Source organism: Danio aesculapii, chromosome 9 (genome assembly GCF_903798145.1).
Source record: "Danio aesculapii chromosome 9, fDanAes4.1, whole genome shotgun sequence".
NCBI lineage: Eukaryota > Metazoa > Chordata > Actinopteri > Cypriniformes > Danionidae > Danio > Danio aesculapii.
Window position 1 is genome coordinate 8,449,675 of NC_079443.1, and position 15,425 is coordinate 8,465,099.

Here is a 15,425-nt window from a genome sequence, read left to right on the forward strand (position 1 = left end):
TGATGAATTTTTTCGCATAAGACTACGAAAAAATACGCATACGAAAATTTCTGACATCAGTGTGCAAAGACCTTAACTCTTAAACTCTCTAAAGTTCAGATGCAAAAACTCTCTAGTTCAGATGCAAAAACCTCTGAGTGCCATCTGAAATTTTCTTCTGATATTATCATTTTTATCAGATTCCTATGTCTTGATTCCGTAATTTTACTTTTATGGCAAAGAATAGGTATTTTTATCGCTTTTAATATGAAATAACTGAACATAAACATAAGAGGCTAAGAAAAATGCTTATTGTAGAGAAACTGTAACTTTTAAAGCAGTTAAAGACAGACCTAACTTGAGCTTTGATGTTGTAAATCAATGGTTTCCAAGAAATCTTCACCAATCAGGGAATCGCAACAAGAACTACAGTAGCTAGTGCCCACCAACTGACATGAAGCCTTTGTGTTTTCATCTGATTTCAAATACATCTGATTTCAAATTCACCTCAAAGCTGGTTGGTTTGGTTCATGGTCTGTAACTAAGACCTTTTAAGAATGGAAACATTTTTAAGAACCAAGGTCTCTGGAAAAGTGGTCACTTAATAAATATTTGGAACAGCAATGAGGAAACAAAAGCTGCTGATCTCCATATTGTTTCCTGTTGTCTTGATTGTAATTAGCTCGATTTTATTTCATGATTTCATCTAAAAAAATTAAATACACATTTAAATATATATATACTTACTCCCATTATGAAGTTGATATTTAGCCACACCATATTGGTGTTTCGTAACATCTAGTTTTTATGAGGTGGGTTGTTAGCCCAACACTCAACCTCAAACCTGGAGGACCAGGATATACACACATACACTACGAATAATTTAGCTTACCCAGTTCACCTAAAGCACATGTCACAATAGCACAGGGAGAATATACAATTAATATTATGTATATATTAAGATACCTAACTGAACCTCTGGTCAATCGGTGCCTTTTAAAACACTATCGGTTGGGTTTAGTGAAGGGGAAGGGTTAGTGGACTGGTCGGTTGGTCAGTCAGCCAACAGCGGCCTCTGATGGATTTACACGAGAAGAGCAGGCGAGATCTCAAAAAGCATACACGGCGGCCTCTTGTGGATTCGCGAAAACAAAAACTGCAAAAAGACGTACCTCCTGGAAAGTTATATGGCACTCTCTAGAAATTTGCATATAGGGCTTCATTTTTAGCATGAGCCTGGGTTGCATAAACCATCTACCTAAACTCCATTCTTTTATTACAAGCAGCTACCAGTTCGCTTCATATCTGCCATCATTCCATAAACTACTCAAATCTCTACCAAATATTCTTATTCTTTGACAAATCAATTTCATTTGCATGTCTCATTACTCTAGAAAACATGTCACCATTATAAGCTCTCTACGGTCATGCTTTATTTTGATGGTCCATTTATTGAATTAAGTTACATTGCATCTACAGGCCGACTAATTCTCATTAGATTATAAGTAGACTGTTAGGTTAGGGTTGAGGTTAGGGTTAGTGTAAATTGACATGTACTTGGAAAGTTTCTTATAGTCAGTTAAATGTCTGTTGAAGTAATAGTATCAGCAGATATTAAGCAGACAGTCTACTAATACTCAAGTGGACCATCAAAATAAAGTGTTACCCTCTCTACATCCTCTGTCTCCTGTTTTCCATTCTTTTGGTTTCTGCACTTCAGTATAGTTACCTCTTATCTAAGACTAGCACTTATTATCAAGTGCTTTAGTTTGGGTTTGTTAGCAGTCCTGTGTGGCATCTATAGATATAAGTGCCGAGACACCACCGGTGGTCAGACAGTGTGGGAATGACCTCTGGGTCCCAGAAAACCATGTCGTCCTTCATATCGGTCAGGTCATACATTATTCCTGTTAATGTCACAGCACGCCACTGGAAATCTGAAACGTAAACAAATATTTGCCTCCTAGCAACCGCTCAGCAAAAAGTTGCTAGGAAATAGATGAAATCATGTATTGTTTTGAGGTGACCCCAAGGGTCAGGGCTTCTCTTAGCTGTTTTCTATCCTGATGAGCGCATAAACAACCAAACCGCCCAGAAGAAAAGACTCCAGCCGACTTTTATGTTGAAACAATATGATGTCCGATTAAATGCACACATGCACACTGGAGAGTGGAGATGTTGCGTGTAAGTTTAAAGCCTGCTTCGCTCTTTTGAGATGGTAATGAAGCAGATCTGGCGTGCTTTAAGCAAGGGCCACCGCAGGGCCACACAACTCTCAGCAACGTCCCGCTAATGCCCTCACATTGTTCCCTCCTTAGACTTTGAGAAAAGGAGAGGGGGAGGCCATAGCTTGCAATGTTTTAAGGAAGGGGGTGGGATGGAGAAATGCACTTGGAGAGGAAAGAGAGAGACATGATGAAGAGACACAGGAAGGAGGGGGCCAAAAAAAAGCTGAAATCCAGAGCATGAGCTGAGACTGAGATCAGAACAGAGAGAGAGGGAGAAAAACTGTTGGTCCTGGAGGAAGACCTGACCTTCTAGGACAGGATGACAGGAAGTGGACTCTCTGGAAAGGTGAAGTTTACATGTATGTTCAGCTGTCGCAAAATATCTTGCCGTTAGAATAGATGGCACATTTGCTAGATGTGCATGCTGATTTAACGGAGTAAGCATGTGGTTTGCATGTGTCATGTTGTCCTGGTGTCGTCGTAAGGTGTGAACGAAGAGACACGGCGAACAAGCGAGATTCAGAAATCATCCTGGAGAGACTGAGTTACATAACCGATCTGCAGAGGAGACCATCGTGCTACAGTGTAATGTGTCTGTGATTGTGACAAGGCGGACCAGTGTAAATCCCAATTTACGTTATTGGGTCAAGTGTACACAATTGGAGTTGTACATCGTTGTAGTTGTTCACCTCAACATTCTGAAAACGTACCTCTATATACATTTCTGGAGAGAGCCATATATGTCCCAGGAGCTGCGTTTTTTTGCATTCTTTGTTTTCGTGAATCCACCAGAGGCCGCTGTGTATGCTTTTTCAGATCTCAAATTTCTCTCGTGAGTGCCATTCGCACCTACTGCTCTCATGTATATATCCACTAGAGGCCGCTGTCGACTGTCTACTGACTGAATGACTGACTGACTGAATCACCCACCCTCCCCCTTCCCTAAACCCAACCAATAGTGTTTTAAAAAGCAACGATTGACCCGGTCACCCTCTTCCCTAACCTCAACAGCAGTGTTTTTAAAAGCAATCCAGAAAACGAAAACCCCCCTGATTTTCACGTTTTCAGATTTTACCACATTCTCACCGTGTTATTTACTTGTTTATTTTTTATTTTTTGGCTTCTGTTTTTGTCTTACCCACTTTCTGGAACGGTTCTTCACCGGACTTAAACCCCATTGTCACAGTCCACTCCACTCTGCATCTCAAACTAGTAACAGCGGAAAAGCCATCCATTCGGAGGTAATCTATCAGCTGGTAAGCGAGAAAAGGAACAGCATCACACCGCCCCATTGCATTCATTTAAAAGATGAAATACAGCCATATGTAGCTCTGGCTTTTTCAGAACAAGCCTAAAATGTGGCTAGCAACAAAATTAGATGGACCATGAGATCTGTGATAGGTTGACTTGGTAGAATCTGGTTTACTCAAATGCATTCCCATCATAAATGCACAGAACCGATTTACCTCATCTCCAACATCATCTCTCCCTAAGTGGTTAGCATGGTTGCCCCACAGCAAGAAGGTTGCTGGTTCAAGTCCCGGCTAGACCAGAAGGCCTTTCTGTGTGGAGTCTGCATGTTGTTTGCGTGGGTTTCCTCCAGGTGCTCCAGTTTTCCCCACAGTCCAAGGACATGTGGTATGAGTGAATTGGATAGGTGAAGGTGAACTAAATAGGTTGTAGTATGTGAATGAGAGAGTGTGTGAGTTTTTCCCGCTACTTGGTGTCGACTCTCAGTTCTGGATTGTGGCTGGAGGGGCATCTGCTGTGTAAAACTATTGCCAGAGTAACTGGTGGTTCATTTCTCTGTGGCGACCCCTGAAAAAAGCAGGGTATAAGCTAAAGGAAAGTGAGTGATCTAGTAATTTTATTAAAAGGAACTGTTTTGCAGGGTCAGGAGGCCTTTTTTGTGTGGAGTTTACATGTTTTCCCTTGTTCAAGTAGGTTTCCTCTCTGTGCTTCAGTTTCCCCTACAGTCCAAATCAAAACAGGCTCATTCTGAAAACGTAGCCCTATATAAATTTTTTGAGATCGCGAATTATGTAGCCATAGCTACGCTTGGCTGCATTTTCCCTTTAAAACGAATGTTACAGGGTGGTATGATGCTGTTCCTTTTCTCGCTGACCAGCTGACTGCTTAACTGGCGGCTTTTTTGCTGTTACCAGTTTGTCCGGTAGCTCGACTTGAAAGTCGGCGGACTTGAGATGCAGAGCGGAGTTGACTGTGACAATGGGGTTTGAGTCCAGTGAAGAATGGTTCCAGAAAGCAGGTCGAGCAGACGAGTCAAAAAATTAAATAAGTAAATAACAGAGTGAGAACGTAAAGTCTGAAAACGTGGTAAAAATCAGAGGGCTTTTTGTTTTCTGGATTGTTTTTTAACACAAAGGAGGGAAAGGGGGTAGGGCGGGTCAATCGGTGCTCCTTAAAACACTATTGGTTGGGTTTTGGAAAGAGGGAGGGTGGTAGGTTCAGTCAGTTGGTCTGTCAGTAAATCGACAGCAGCCTCTGGTGGATTTACATGAGAACAGCAGGCGCATATGGCAACCACGAGAAAATTTGAGATCTGAAAAAGCGTACACAGCAACCTCTGGTGGAGTTGTGAAAACAAAAACTGCACAAAAAAACGTTGCTCCTGGGACGTATTTTGCTCTCTCCAGAAATGTATAGAGGGGTATGCAATCAGAATGAGCCTGGTTTGGTTCAAACACAAGCAGTATAAGTGTAATGATATGGGAGATGGATACAAATGGGAGAGTATGTGGGTAGATTCACAGCACCGAGGGCTGCATGAGGTGCACTCTCAGGGCTGTGTTGTGGCAGAAATGGTATTAGCAGGTAAAACAAGTACCCAGTATACAGGGCCGGAGCAAGCTAAACTACTGCTCTAGGCAAAGAACTATCACGCTGCCCTCAACCAGCGTTGCCAGATGTAGCTCACTGATTTCAGCCCGAAAACTATCCAAAACCAGCAGAAATGCAAAAAAAAACCCTGCCCAGTCATCTGGAAATCACGCTAAGTGAGAGGTTGGGGGTGAACAGTCACGAAAATCACACTAAGTTGGGGGGGGGGGGGGGGGGTGATGGTCTCGAAAGTTTCCATATTTTCTATACCCGCTTATGTCATTTCATGGAAACTGACCAATCAGGCAACACTGCCCTCAACCGGAAAGTGACCACCCTCAATATTCTGTCGCCCTATGGGGTGAGGGTGGTGTGTGGTGGGGGTTCTGGGTTTCGTACAGGTCGCCTCTATGGACGCTCCGGCCCTGCTAGTATAATTAGCAGTTCATTCCACTGTGGCAACCCCTTATAAAGAAGAGAATAAGCCAGAGGAGAGTGAGTGAGTGAGTGAGTGAGTGAGTGAGTGAGTGAGTAAGTGAGTGTAAATCAGCTATCAATCAGCTCCAACTACAACATAATCTCCTCAGTTTCTGTCACCATTGTTTCTAGTACTCAAAATAGTGGTTTAGCTGTGAGTAAAGCAAGCCATATGCTGAAGTATAACATATGCAGTTCATTCTATGCTGAAGTAGACTTTTCATGTATAAAGTTCAGTGTGTGCATGTTAAGGGTTTGTGTCATGCTGTGGCTAGAAGTTTTCACACATTGAGTCAGGGTTTTTCCTTCAGGGTTTTTCAGTATCTGCTGTCATGTTGAGGCAGTCTCTCTGTGCTTTGCAGATTGCACCCACACACACCAGCCACACACACATCCACTTATTACACAGCTGTGATGATGGTTTCAGGTGATCACTCACTGTTGCAAATGTGGTTCTAATCAAAACGGTTAGTATGACTTCACCAAGGAAGTGACAAAATTCCAATCAGCCAATCAGATTTAAGGGATACATTTACAGTTTATGTTAAGTTTAGGCTTACAGTTAGACCTATTTGCTTCTGCATAATTGTTATCCAACTATTAATCCCCTCTGAATTTGGGAATGATTTACAGTTAGGTTTTGGAATAGGGATTAGATATGGATTACATTTTCTAACAGGAAGGATGTTTCAGGAGCAACATAGATGTTAATCCAGGATGACATCCTAATTGGCAAAATCCGGGGTTCGTTTGACGTCAGAGTATGATACGTTTAGCTGTCTTCTGAACTCGGGTGCACACCCTTGAACTGTACCCGAGTCTGCCTGAAAGAGGTGGTCTGGGGTACGGTTCGTGCGAACTCTGGTACGGTTAACTTCTAATATGAATGCTTTCGTACCAAATAAAGGAAGTGAACAACCAATTATACAACAAACTTCAGTTTTATAAAGTACATTCGTATGTGTATGTCAGTGTATCACCTACCTTGGCGACAAGCAGGACTGACCCAGTGCAAACAGTGATAAAGTCTGCTTGTTTCCAATAAAAATGACTTCTGCAGAGATCGTGTGATGTTCTAAATGTTTTTAATAGTTTGAGGCAGATAGATGCAAGTGGCTCTGTGTATTTTGGTAAAAAAAAATCAAAAGATTCAGTAAAAGCAGAACGACCGTTATATGTGTACGTCTTTCCATTTTGCCGCTTTGCATGTGGCCGTCACCTAGAAACAGCTATACACAAAACAGCAGCTTGATGACGCAAGTGTACCAGAAGGAAAACAGACAGTGTAAACACAAACCAGCCGAGAAGGTGGCAAGGCACAATCGAACTTGGGTTCAGACCAGGCATTCAGACCAAGTGTGAAAGCACCCTTAAAAATCTTTGTATATATAAACAAAGATTCAATAAGAGCAAAAAAAAGTTGCTCTAATATACAGTAACAGGTTTATATGGATATTAAAACAAAAATAATAAAAAATACATTACATAAAAATGTGTTATAATCAGGGGCATTGCTAGACATAAAGCTCTACTGGGGCACAGCTCCATATATATATATATATATATATATATATATATATATATATATATATATATATATATATATATATATCAGTATTGTATTATACAGTTATTTTTACGCTGAGCGGTGCTTGAGCAGCGTGGCTATTTTTCGTCATGCATGTTCACAACCGGGACACCAGAGCAGCGCATCAGCCTCAAGCAGGAGCGGTGCATGAGGCGCGCGGTTATGGTTTTTTCTGCGCACATGCTCAGTTTGCTTTTTGATTAAACTACATTGCTTTCATCAGCGTTGGTTCGGTTGCATAGAGAATGACATCTTTATTCTGGGATTATCGCTCCTAATAAATTTCACTTGCATTTAAAGTAAATCGGATCTCAAAGCAATTACTGAGGCACTGGTGATTTTTACTGGGGCACGTGCCCCAGTAAATGGGGTCTAGCGACGGCCCTGGTTATAATTTATTTTTAAAAATATCTATTTTTTGGCATTTTGCCTTTATTATGGTAGGATAGTATATTTGTGGCTGAGTGGGGGATGGGATTAGAAAGGTCCGCAAGTCTGGACTCGAACTCAGGATGCCTGCAGCACACTTGTGCTATATGTCGGCAAACTGACCACTAGGTTATCGGCACCTGCAAATATATATTCTTTTATATATATACACAGTACTATAGGCCGGCAGCTAGCTCTCTGCAAGTCTCACATAGTCACCCATTGAAGCTAAGAAAGGCTGCACCCGGTCAGTAGCTGGATGGGGGACCACATGGGAATGCTGGGTTGCTGCTGGAAGTGGTGTTAGTGCGACAAGCAGGGGCTGCCCAGCTTGTGGTCTATGTGGGTATTAACGCCCCAGTATAGGGATGGGGACTCTGTACTGCTCAGTGAGACCCATCTTCTAGATGAGATGTTAAACTGAGGCCCGACAATCTGTGGTCTTTAAAAATCTTAGGATGTCCTTCGAAAAAGAGAAGGGGTTTAACCCTGGCATTCTGGCCAAATTTGTCCACCAGCCTCTGTCCATGATGGCCTCCTAACCATCTCCATATCATAATTGGCTTCATTATTCTGGATGAAGCTGGTGTGGTGTGCAGTCTGGCGTAATATGGCTGCCGTCGCGTCATCCAGGTGGATGCTGCACACTAGTGGTGGATGAGGAGGTTCACCCCAATGTGTAAAATGCTTTGAGTGTCCAGAAAAGTGCTATATAAATGTAAAGAACTATTATTTTATTATTATTTTTTAGGTTTATTGGTAACATCAAAAAGACGTAAGAGAACAAAAGCATGACAAGGAACAAAATCAAATCCATCTCTCACTGAAACACCATTGAGTTGAAGCAGATCCAAAAACCAACACTTTAACATGTGCTGCTCTTAAAACTTCACATAGAGCAAATAATCACACCTTCTTATCCTGTCCTGTTCCAGGCTCCAATTCCAAAGAGTGTTCTGATCTCTATTCCCATCTCCAAATCCTCCGTCTCTCGTTTCCGGAACAGTGTGGAGGGGCTAAATCAGGAGATCGAGCGCATCATTATCCGGGACACAGGAGACAGAGAGGAGCAACTTATTGTGAGTGTGCTTGACGTTATCCTGCACAAATTGTTCTTTAATACATCATCTGATGTCCTCAGAGAATCCCTAAAAACACAGTGTATTATTGTTGTAATGATACCTTAACAATATCGAAATTTGAGACAATTTTTGACCACAAAGAAATATTGCAAAAGCATTAATTAAAGTCACCGTTATTATACATATCTTAATTTGAGTTAAAACCTCACGCATGGCTCAGTGTTGAGGTTTTCTACTACTGCATATTTCACTTGCTCTGGCAATATTTTCACTGGCTCAGTAAATAAAGAAATAAAATAGACTTTGGGTTAAATTTTGGCTAATGATGATGGCAGGTTAAATTGTTGTAAATTTAAGAAAATTTTACAAACAAAATATTATTTTTTTTTACTTATTTAATATTTAACTTTTTCTAGCTGTGTTTATTTTTTGACATATATTTAACCTGTCCATTGAAGCACATGTACAGTATAAATACCTGCCAACACTCCTGTTTTTCCCGTTATTCTCCCGTATTTCAGACTCATCTCCCGTTTTGTTCTGTCTCTCAAAATTTAAGATTAGTTCCAAATTTTGCTTTGGTACTGAATAATCTAATGTATATGCACAAACATATTATTGTAAAGCTGTAAAAAATAATAACCTAAAAATATATAGTTGAAGTCAGAATTATTGATTATAATTTCCCAAATGATGTTTAACAGAGCAAGGAAAATTTTACAGTATGTCTAATAATATTTTTTCTTCCGGAGAAAGTCTTCTTTGTTTTATTTCGACTAGAATAAAAGCAGTTTTTAATTTTTTAAAAAACATTTTAAGGTCAAAATGATTAGCTCCTTTAAGCTATATATTTTTTAATAGACAGAAAAAAACATCATTATACAATAACTTGCCTAATTACCCTAACCTGCCTAGTTAACCTAATTAAGCCTTTAAATGTCACTTTAAGCTGTATAGAAGTGTCTTGAAAAATATCTAGTCAAATGTTATGTACTGTCATCATGGCAAAGATAAAATAAATCAGTAATTAGAGATGAGTTATTAAAACTATTGTGTTTAGACATGTGTTGAAAAAATATGCTCTCCCTTAAACAGAAATTGTGTAAAAAATAAACATGGGGTGGCTAATAATTCAGGGGGGCCTAATAATTCTGACTTCAACTGTATATATATATATATATATACAGTATATATATATATATATATATCAATTACAAAAATTTTATGAAGACAAAAATATTAAGAAAGTAGGCTATATTTCTTAAAGGGCACCTATGGTGAAAAATCTACTTTTCAAGCTGTTTGGACAGACATGTGTGTAGGTATAGTGTATAGACTGTCATATTGGGGTGATATAAACACATTCAGTCCATTTTATCAATTTGACCACATAAAAACGGTGGATCGTTATAAATTTGCAACAATTTCAAAAATCTTTTTTCACCTTGTCCTTATGAGGTATTGTGTGTAGAATCTTGAGGAAATAAACGAATTTAATCCATTTTGGAATAAGGCTGTAACATAAAAAAATATGGAAAAAGTGAAGCGCTATGAATACTTTCCGGATGCACTGTAAATCACCAAAGATCATGGATTCAGCTTCAAATTTTCTTTAACGTTGGACTGAAGACCTTTGGTGGCCTGAGGGTGAGAAAATTAACTAAGCTTTTCTAAGTATTCAACTGCATAATGATAAATCAACTAATAAATGAACAAAGAGTAAAGTTATGGTGGAACATACTAGACTGTGGTGAGCTGTAAACCCATAACAAAACACTTCAACTTGTCTTACGGCCAAGTGAGCTGCAAATATTTCAATATCTATGTAGTATGTATTGACAATGTTAGTGTGCAGTAAATCGTATTTCTGTGTTCTGTTGTATATGACACTGGCATTTTCTTCTGGCCAGCCTCAGGAGGTTCCAGACGGGCATCGGGCTCCTCCTCCCCTGTGCCAGCGCAGCATCGACACACAGACGCCCCTAGGCACGGCAACGGGCAGTAACAGCAGCAGCCGCTCTCAGTCCATTTCACCCACGTTCCTGAGTGTGCCAAGCGAGTCCTGCAGTGATAGTCCATCGCCCCATGAGGATCAGACTCTGGCTGATGGCCATGAGAAAGGTACAACTCGCGGTGTTTCACACCCACATACACACTCAGGGCAGCTCAACATGCCCTGAAGCCATTTCCATCTGTGAAAATGTGCAGGATACACATTTAAAGGGATAGTTCACGCTAAAACATTTGCTCTTAGTTTGCTCATATTTAGACCATGCAAATATATAGTTGTAGCTAAATTGTTTTTGTTTTGCATGTATGTTTTTTGCTAACCTTTTATATAATCCTCGCTATAAATAAACCATTAACTATGACTTTAAGCTCAATAAACTGCTTATTAATAGTTAAGGAATGCAGAATCCGACAAACAAACAGCCAACATCTTCATAATAGGCAGGTAATACACCACTAGTTAGTGAGAGTTGGTACTTAAACTAAAGTGTTACACAGTGTTTTTTGAATCTCAAAGTGAGGGTTGTTGTTAATTTACATTTTACGAATCACCAAGGACCTCAAATTCAGCTAGAAATCTTGTCTATTATTCTATTGCAGAAGTAAGTCTACATGGCTTGAGAGTAAATTAACAGCACATTTTCATTTTGGGGAGATCCATTCTTTTAAACACGATCAAATTTGTATTCCAGGCACCTAATTAATTTTATTTAGGTTTAAGTCAAGCCACCTTTTATTTTAATTGTTGTAGTTTTAGTTAACAGTAACAACACTGGCTGAAGTTGAAGTAAAGTGAAGTGAAGTGAGGTTAGGTGAAGTCAAGTCAAGCTAAGCTAAGCTAAATCGAGCTAAGTTAAGCTAGGCTAAGCTATTCTAAGCTAAGTTAAAGTTTTATCTCAAACTCTGCTATGTAGGTTTTGTGTTTATAGGTTAGGTTAGGTTATGTGAAGTCAAGTCAAGCTAAGTTAAGCTAGACTAAGCTAAGTTATATCTGAAACCCTCCTTTGGAGCTTTTGTGTTGTTTATATGTTAGATTGGGTGAAGTCAAGTCAAGCTAAGCTAAGTCAAGCTAAGTTAATCTAGGCTAAGCTAAGTTAAGTTCAGTTATATCTGAAACCCTGCTGTGAAGCTTTTGTGTTGTTTATAGGTTAGGTTAGGTGAAGTCAAGTAAAGCTAAGATAAGTCAAGTTAAGTTAAGCTAGGCTAAGCTAAGTTAAGTTAAATTATATCTGAAACCCTGCTGTAGAGCTTTTGTGTTGTTTATAGGTTAGGTTAGGTTAGGTTAGGTTAGGTTAGGTTAGGTTAGGTTAGGTTAGGTTAGGTTAGGTTAGGTTAGGTTAGGTTAGGTTAGGTTAGATGAAGTCAAGTCAAGCTAAGCTATGATAAGTCAAGCTAAGTTATATCTGAAACCCTGCTGTGGAGCTTTTGTGTTGTTTATAGGTTAGGTTAGGTGAAGTCAAGTAAAGCTAAGATAAGTCAAGCTAAGTTAAGCTAGGCTAAGTTAAGTTATATTTGAAAACCTGCTGTGAAGCTTTTGTGCTGTTTATAGGTTAGGTTAGGTGAAGTCAAGTAAAGTTAAGCTAAGATAAGTCAAGCTAAGCTAAGTTAAGCTAGGCTAAGCTAAGTTATGTTAAGTTATATCTGAAAGCCTGCTGTAGAGCGTTTGTGTTGTTTATAGGTTAGGTCAGGTCATGTTAGGTTAGGGGAAGTCAAGTAAAGCTAAGATAAGATAATTCAAGTTCAAGTTTAAATTCAAGTTAAGCTAGGCTAAACTAAGTTAAGTTATATCTGAAACCCTGCTGTGGAGCTTTTATGTTATTTATAGTTTAGGTTAGGTTAGGTTATGTTAGATTAGGGGAAGTCATGTCAAGCTAAGTTAAGCTAGGCTAGGCTAAGCTAAGTTATATCTGAAACCATGCTGTGGAGCTTTTGTGTTGTTTATAAAAAATACAACAGATTGTCAGCATAGGAGGGAGAAAATATAACAAAGCGGATCAATTAGAGTGAAGAAAAGGTGCTGTACAGTAAAAACCCAGGATTAACTGTTAACCCATGGTAAATTACAGTATGAGCAGTGTGAAATGGCGTACTGTAGAGGTAGCTTTATCAAGTGTAAAAAAACTTTTTTTTCACAGATCTTGCATCCTTCTCACCCCTACCTAAATACGCCTCATCCCCGAAGCCCAACAACAGCTTCATGTTTAAGCGCGAGCCTCCCGAGGGCTGCGAGCGAGTCAAGGTCTTCACAGAGGAAACACAGTGAGTTCTGCAGCGTGCCCTGCTTTATCTGCACTCTGAAACCATGATAGCTCAACACGTACATCGACTTCAAAGCTGAGTCGGTGCTTCTCACTGTCTTATCACTCTGCATTTACATCTCCTCAGGGCCAGGCCTCCACGAGAGATCCCACAGTTCCTGTGTCCAGATAGGAACAAGGTCAATTTCATCCCCAAGAGCGGCTCTGCATTCTGCCTGGTCAGCATTCCCAAACCACTGATGGCCACACAGGAGCTCAACAACCTCAAGAACCAAAGCTCTACCCGGCTCACGCCCGAACCCGAGCCGAGAGTCCCACGGAGAACCTGCATGCTGTCCCAGCAGCCCTCAGGCTCCGTCCCTTCCTCATGTCTGTCAGAGAGTTAGACACGCCCTCCCCAATTCAGTGTCCTAGCAACTGCATTTCAACTGACTCTTGGAGAACGTTGGGTGAAAGTGTAACGGTTGCCTTTTGCTATGCACACTTTTTTAGCTTTGTGCCCGTTCTCAAAGAACAAAGAGGCCATTTTGGGGGATCTGGGTTTGTAATAAACGCATTTAGCTTTTTATCGTACTTTCCGTAGATATGAGGGAAAGCATCTCAGAATACCAATCTACTGAGCTTTTTCTGGAAGACTCAGTACTGAGGTGGCTATATAGATTAACAAATGTATATTTTATAATAGTTTGCAGTGGATCGAGTCATTTCTTTCACATCATTGAAGCTAAATGATGACATTTCATACCAAGAGACCAAGAGACCTGGTAGAATGAATTCTGGGTTGATGAAGGTCTCTGAATCCCAATAGCTGGCCTTTTCCGTTTAGCTCAGTCAGTCAGGTTTCTGCCTTTTCCCACTGGTGATAAGGAGACAGAAAGGTGCTAAAGATAAGATTAGTAAGTGTGAGAGAGAGAGATAGCTGGTTAACAGCTACACCAGAGGCAGCCTGTAAACCTGATTCTTTTGTTTGCCTAGCTGTAAAATGTGTTTTAAATGCGTATGGGTCTAAACTCTGAACTTCAAACCCAGCAGGGAACAAAGTGAGAGATTGAGAGGAGGGCATGACAGGCTCTGGGTGGACAGATGGGATGTTTTCACACCCCTCGCAATGATTAAGCCGTTTTAGCCAGAGGAGTGGTTAGAAGAAGGACAAGTCCAACATCGAAAAGTCCGGTTAGTTAACAATTCAGAACATTCATGTTGATATTGAAAACTAGTGAAATAGTTTACAAAGTCAGAGCACAATTTTGTCACTAGATTGATTTAATGCATGCATTAATTTCAGTCAAATGTGTGTGCGTGTGTGTTTGTGTATCATTAGATTTCAAGTGATTAAAAACAGCACAGATCTGGTCTCCGTTTCACTGTCTAAATGACTAGGCTGCTGGATTTTCTGTCATTTTCATCATAGACTCTATACCTCGTTGAGAATTGAAACATATTTCCTGTGCTGTCATTGTTTTTATCATTGTTTTGTTAGAAAGCAAGTTGGATCATCTTACTATGCAGGTCACACCAGTGCTTCTGTAGACTTGGCCAAAGTGACAGTTTCCTGTGGCTCAGTCAGTGACAGTCGTGAAGATTGAATTATAAGGGCACTTAAAGAGAGAGTTCACCCAATAATGACAATTCAGTTATCATTTACTCACATCGTTCCAAGGAGGACTTGCTTTCTTTTAATGTCTCAGTTTTGTGTGCACTGTAAAACCCAATAGTTTGATGAGTGTAATTAACACAAAATTGACTAAAAGTGAATTCTACTCATTTGAAAAGAGTTTTGAACTCAGTGTTAAAGGTAATGATTAGTTAAATACCTCATTACTTCAACTTAAATGGAGTAAGTTCACAGTACTCATATAGATTAGCTTTTTAACTCAAATGGTTTGTAGCAATCAGTTTCCTCAAATGGTTTGAGTTGACTTAACTTATTGGGTTTTACAGTACTCAGTTGGTTTGAGTTCTCTTCATTTATTGGGTTTCACTGTGCTCAAATTGCTTCATTTACTCAAATGGATTAAGTTCACAGTACTCATTAGGATTAGTTTTTGAACCTAAATGGTTTGTTGCAATCAGATTCCTTAAATGGTTTGAGTTACGTTAACTTATTGGGTTTTACAGTGTGTGAATAATGAAAGTGAGTGGAGTCCAGTGTAGTTTGGGCCCAACATTCTTCAAAATATCTTCTTTTGTCTTCTGATCGATTTATTTTTTTTCTCTTCCAAATGCAATACATGAACGAAAAGGATATGAATGGCAACTACAAATTTGATTATAATCAGTTTTCTTTTTTGTGGTGAATTATAAATATTTTGTTTTTGTGCACTTTGTTACAGCACAACCAATCACAGTCGTGTTCGGCCAGCAGACAGAAAGAAGGTGGTCTTTACAGCTATTTTAAAACAATTCACACATTTATGTAGCATCGTGCTCTTGTGAACTGATTGACGAAAATCTTTATATTTCCATATATATATCCAATTCAATGTTCAATGTATTAAAAAGCAATACATTTCATGTTTATATACAGTACATG

At 39.6% G+C, this 15,425-nt stretch overlaps 1 protein-coding gene across 1 annotated transcript in view; it reads left to right on the forward strand.

The window, feature by feature from the left end:
• Positions 1 to 14,894, forward strand: part of fam117bb (family with sequence similarity 117 member Bb) — a 91,376-nt gene extending 76,482 nt beyond the window's left edge. Inside the window, exons 5-8 of the mRNA XM_056464730.1 lie at positions 8,478 to 8,621; positions 10,535 to 10,745; positions 12,770 to 12,893; positions 13,020 to 14,894. Of these exons, the coding sequence (XP_056320705.1) occupies positions 8,478 to 8,621; positions 10,535 to 10,745; positions 12,770 to 12,893; positions 13,020 to 13,278 (738 nt within the window). The 3' untranslated portion in view covers positions 13,279 to 14,894. The remainder of the gene's footprint in view (positions 1 to 8,477; positions 8,622 to 10,534; positions 10,746 to 12,769; positions 12,894 to 13,019) is intronic.
• Positions 14,895 to 15,425: the final 531 nt, after the last annotated feature.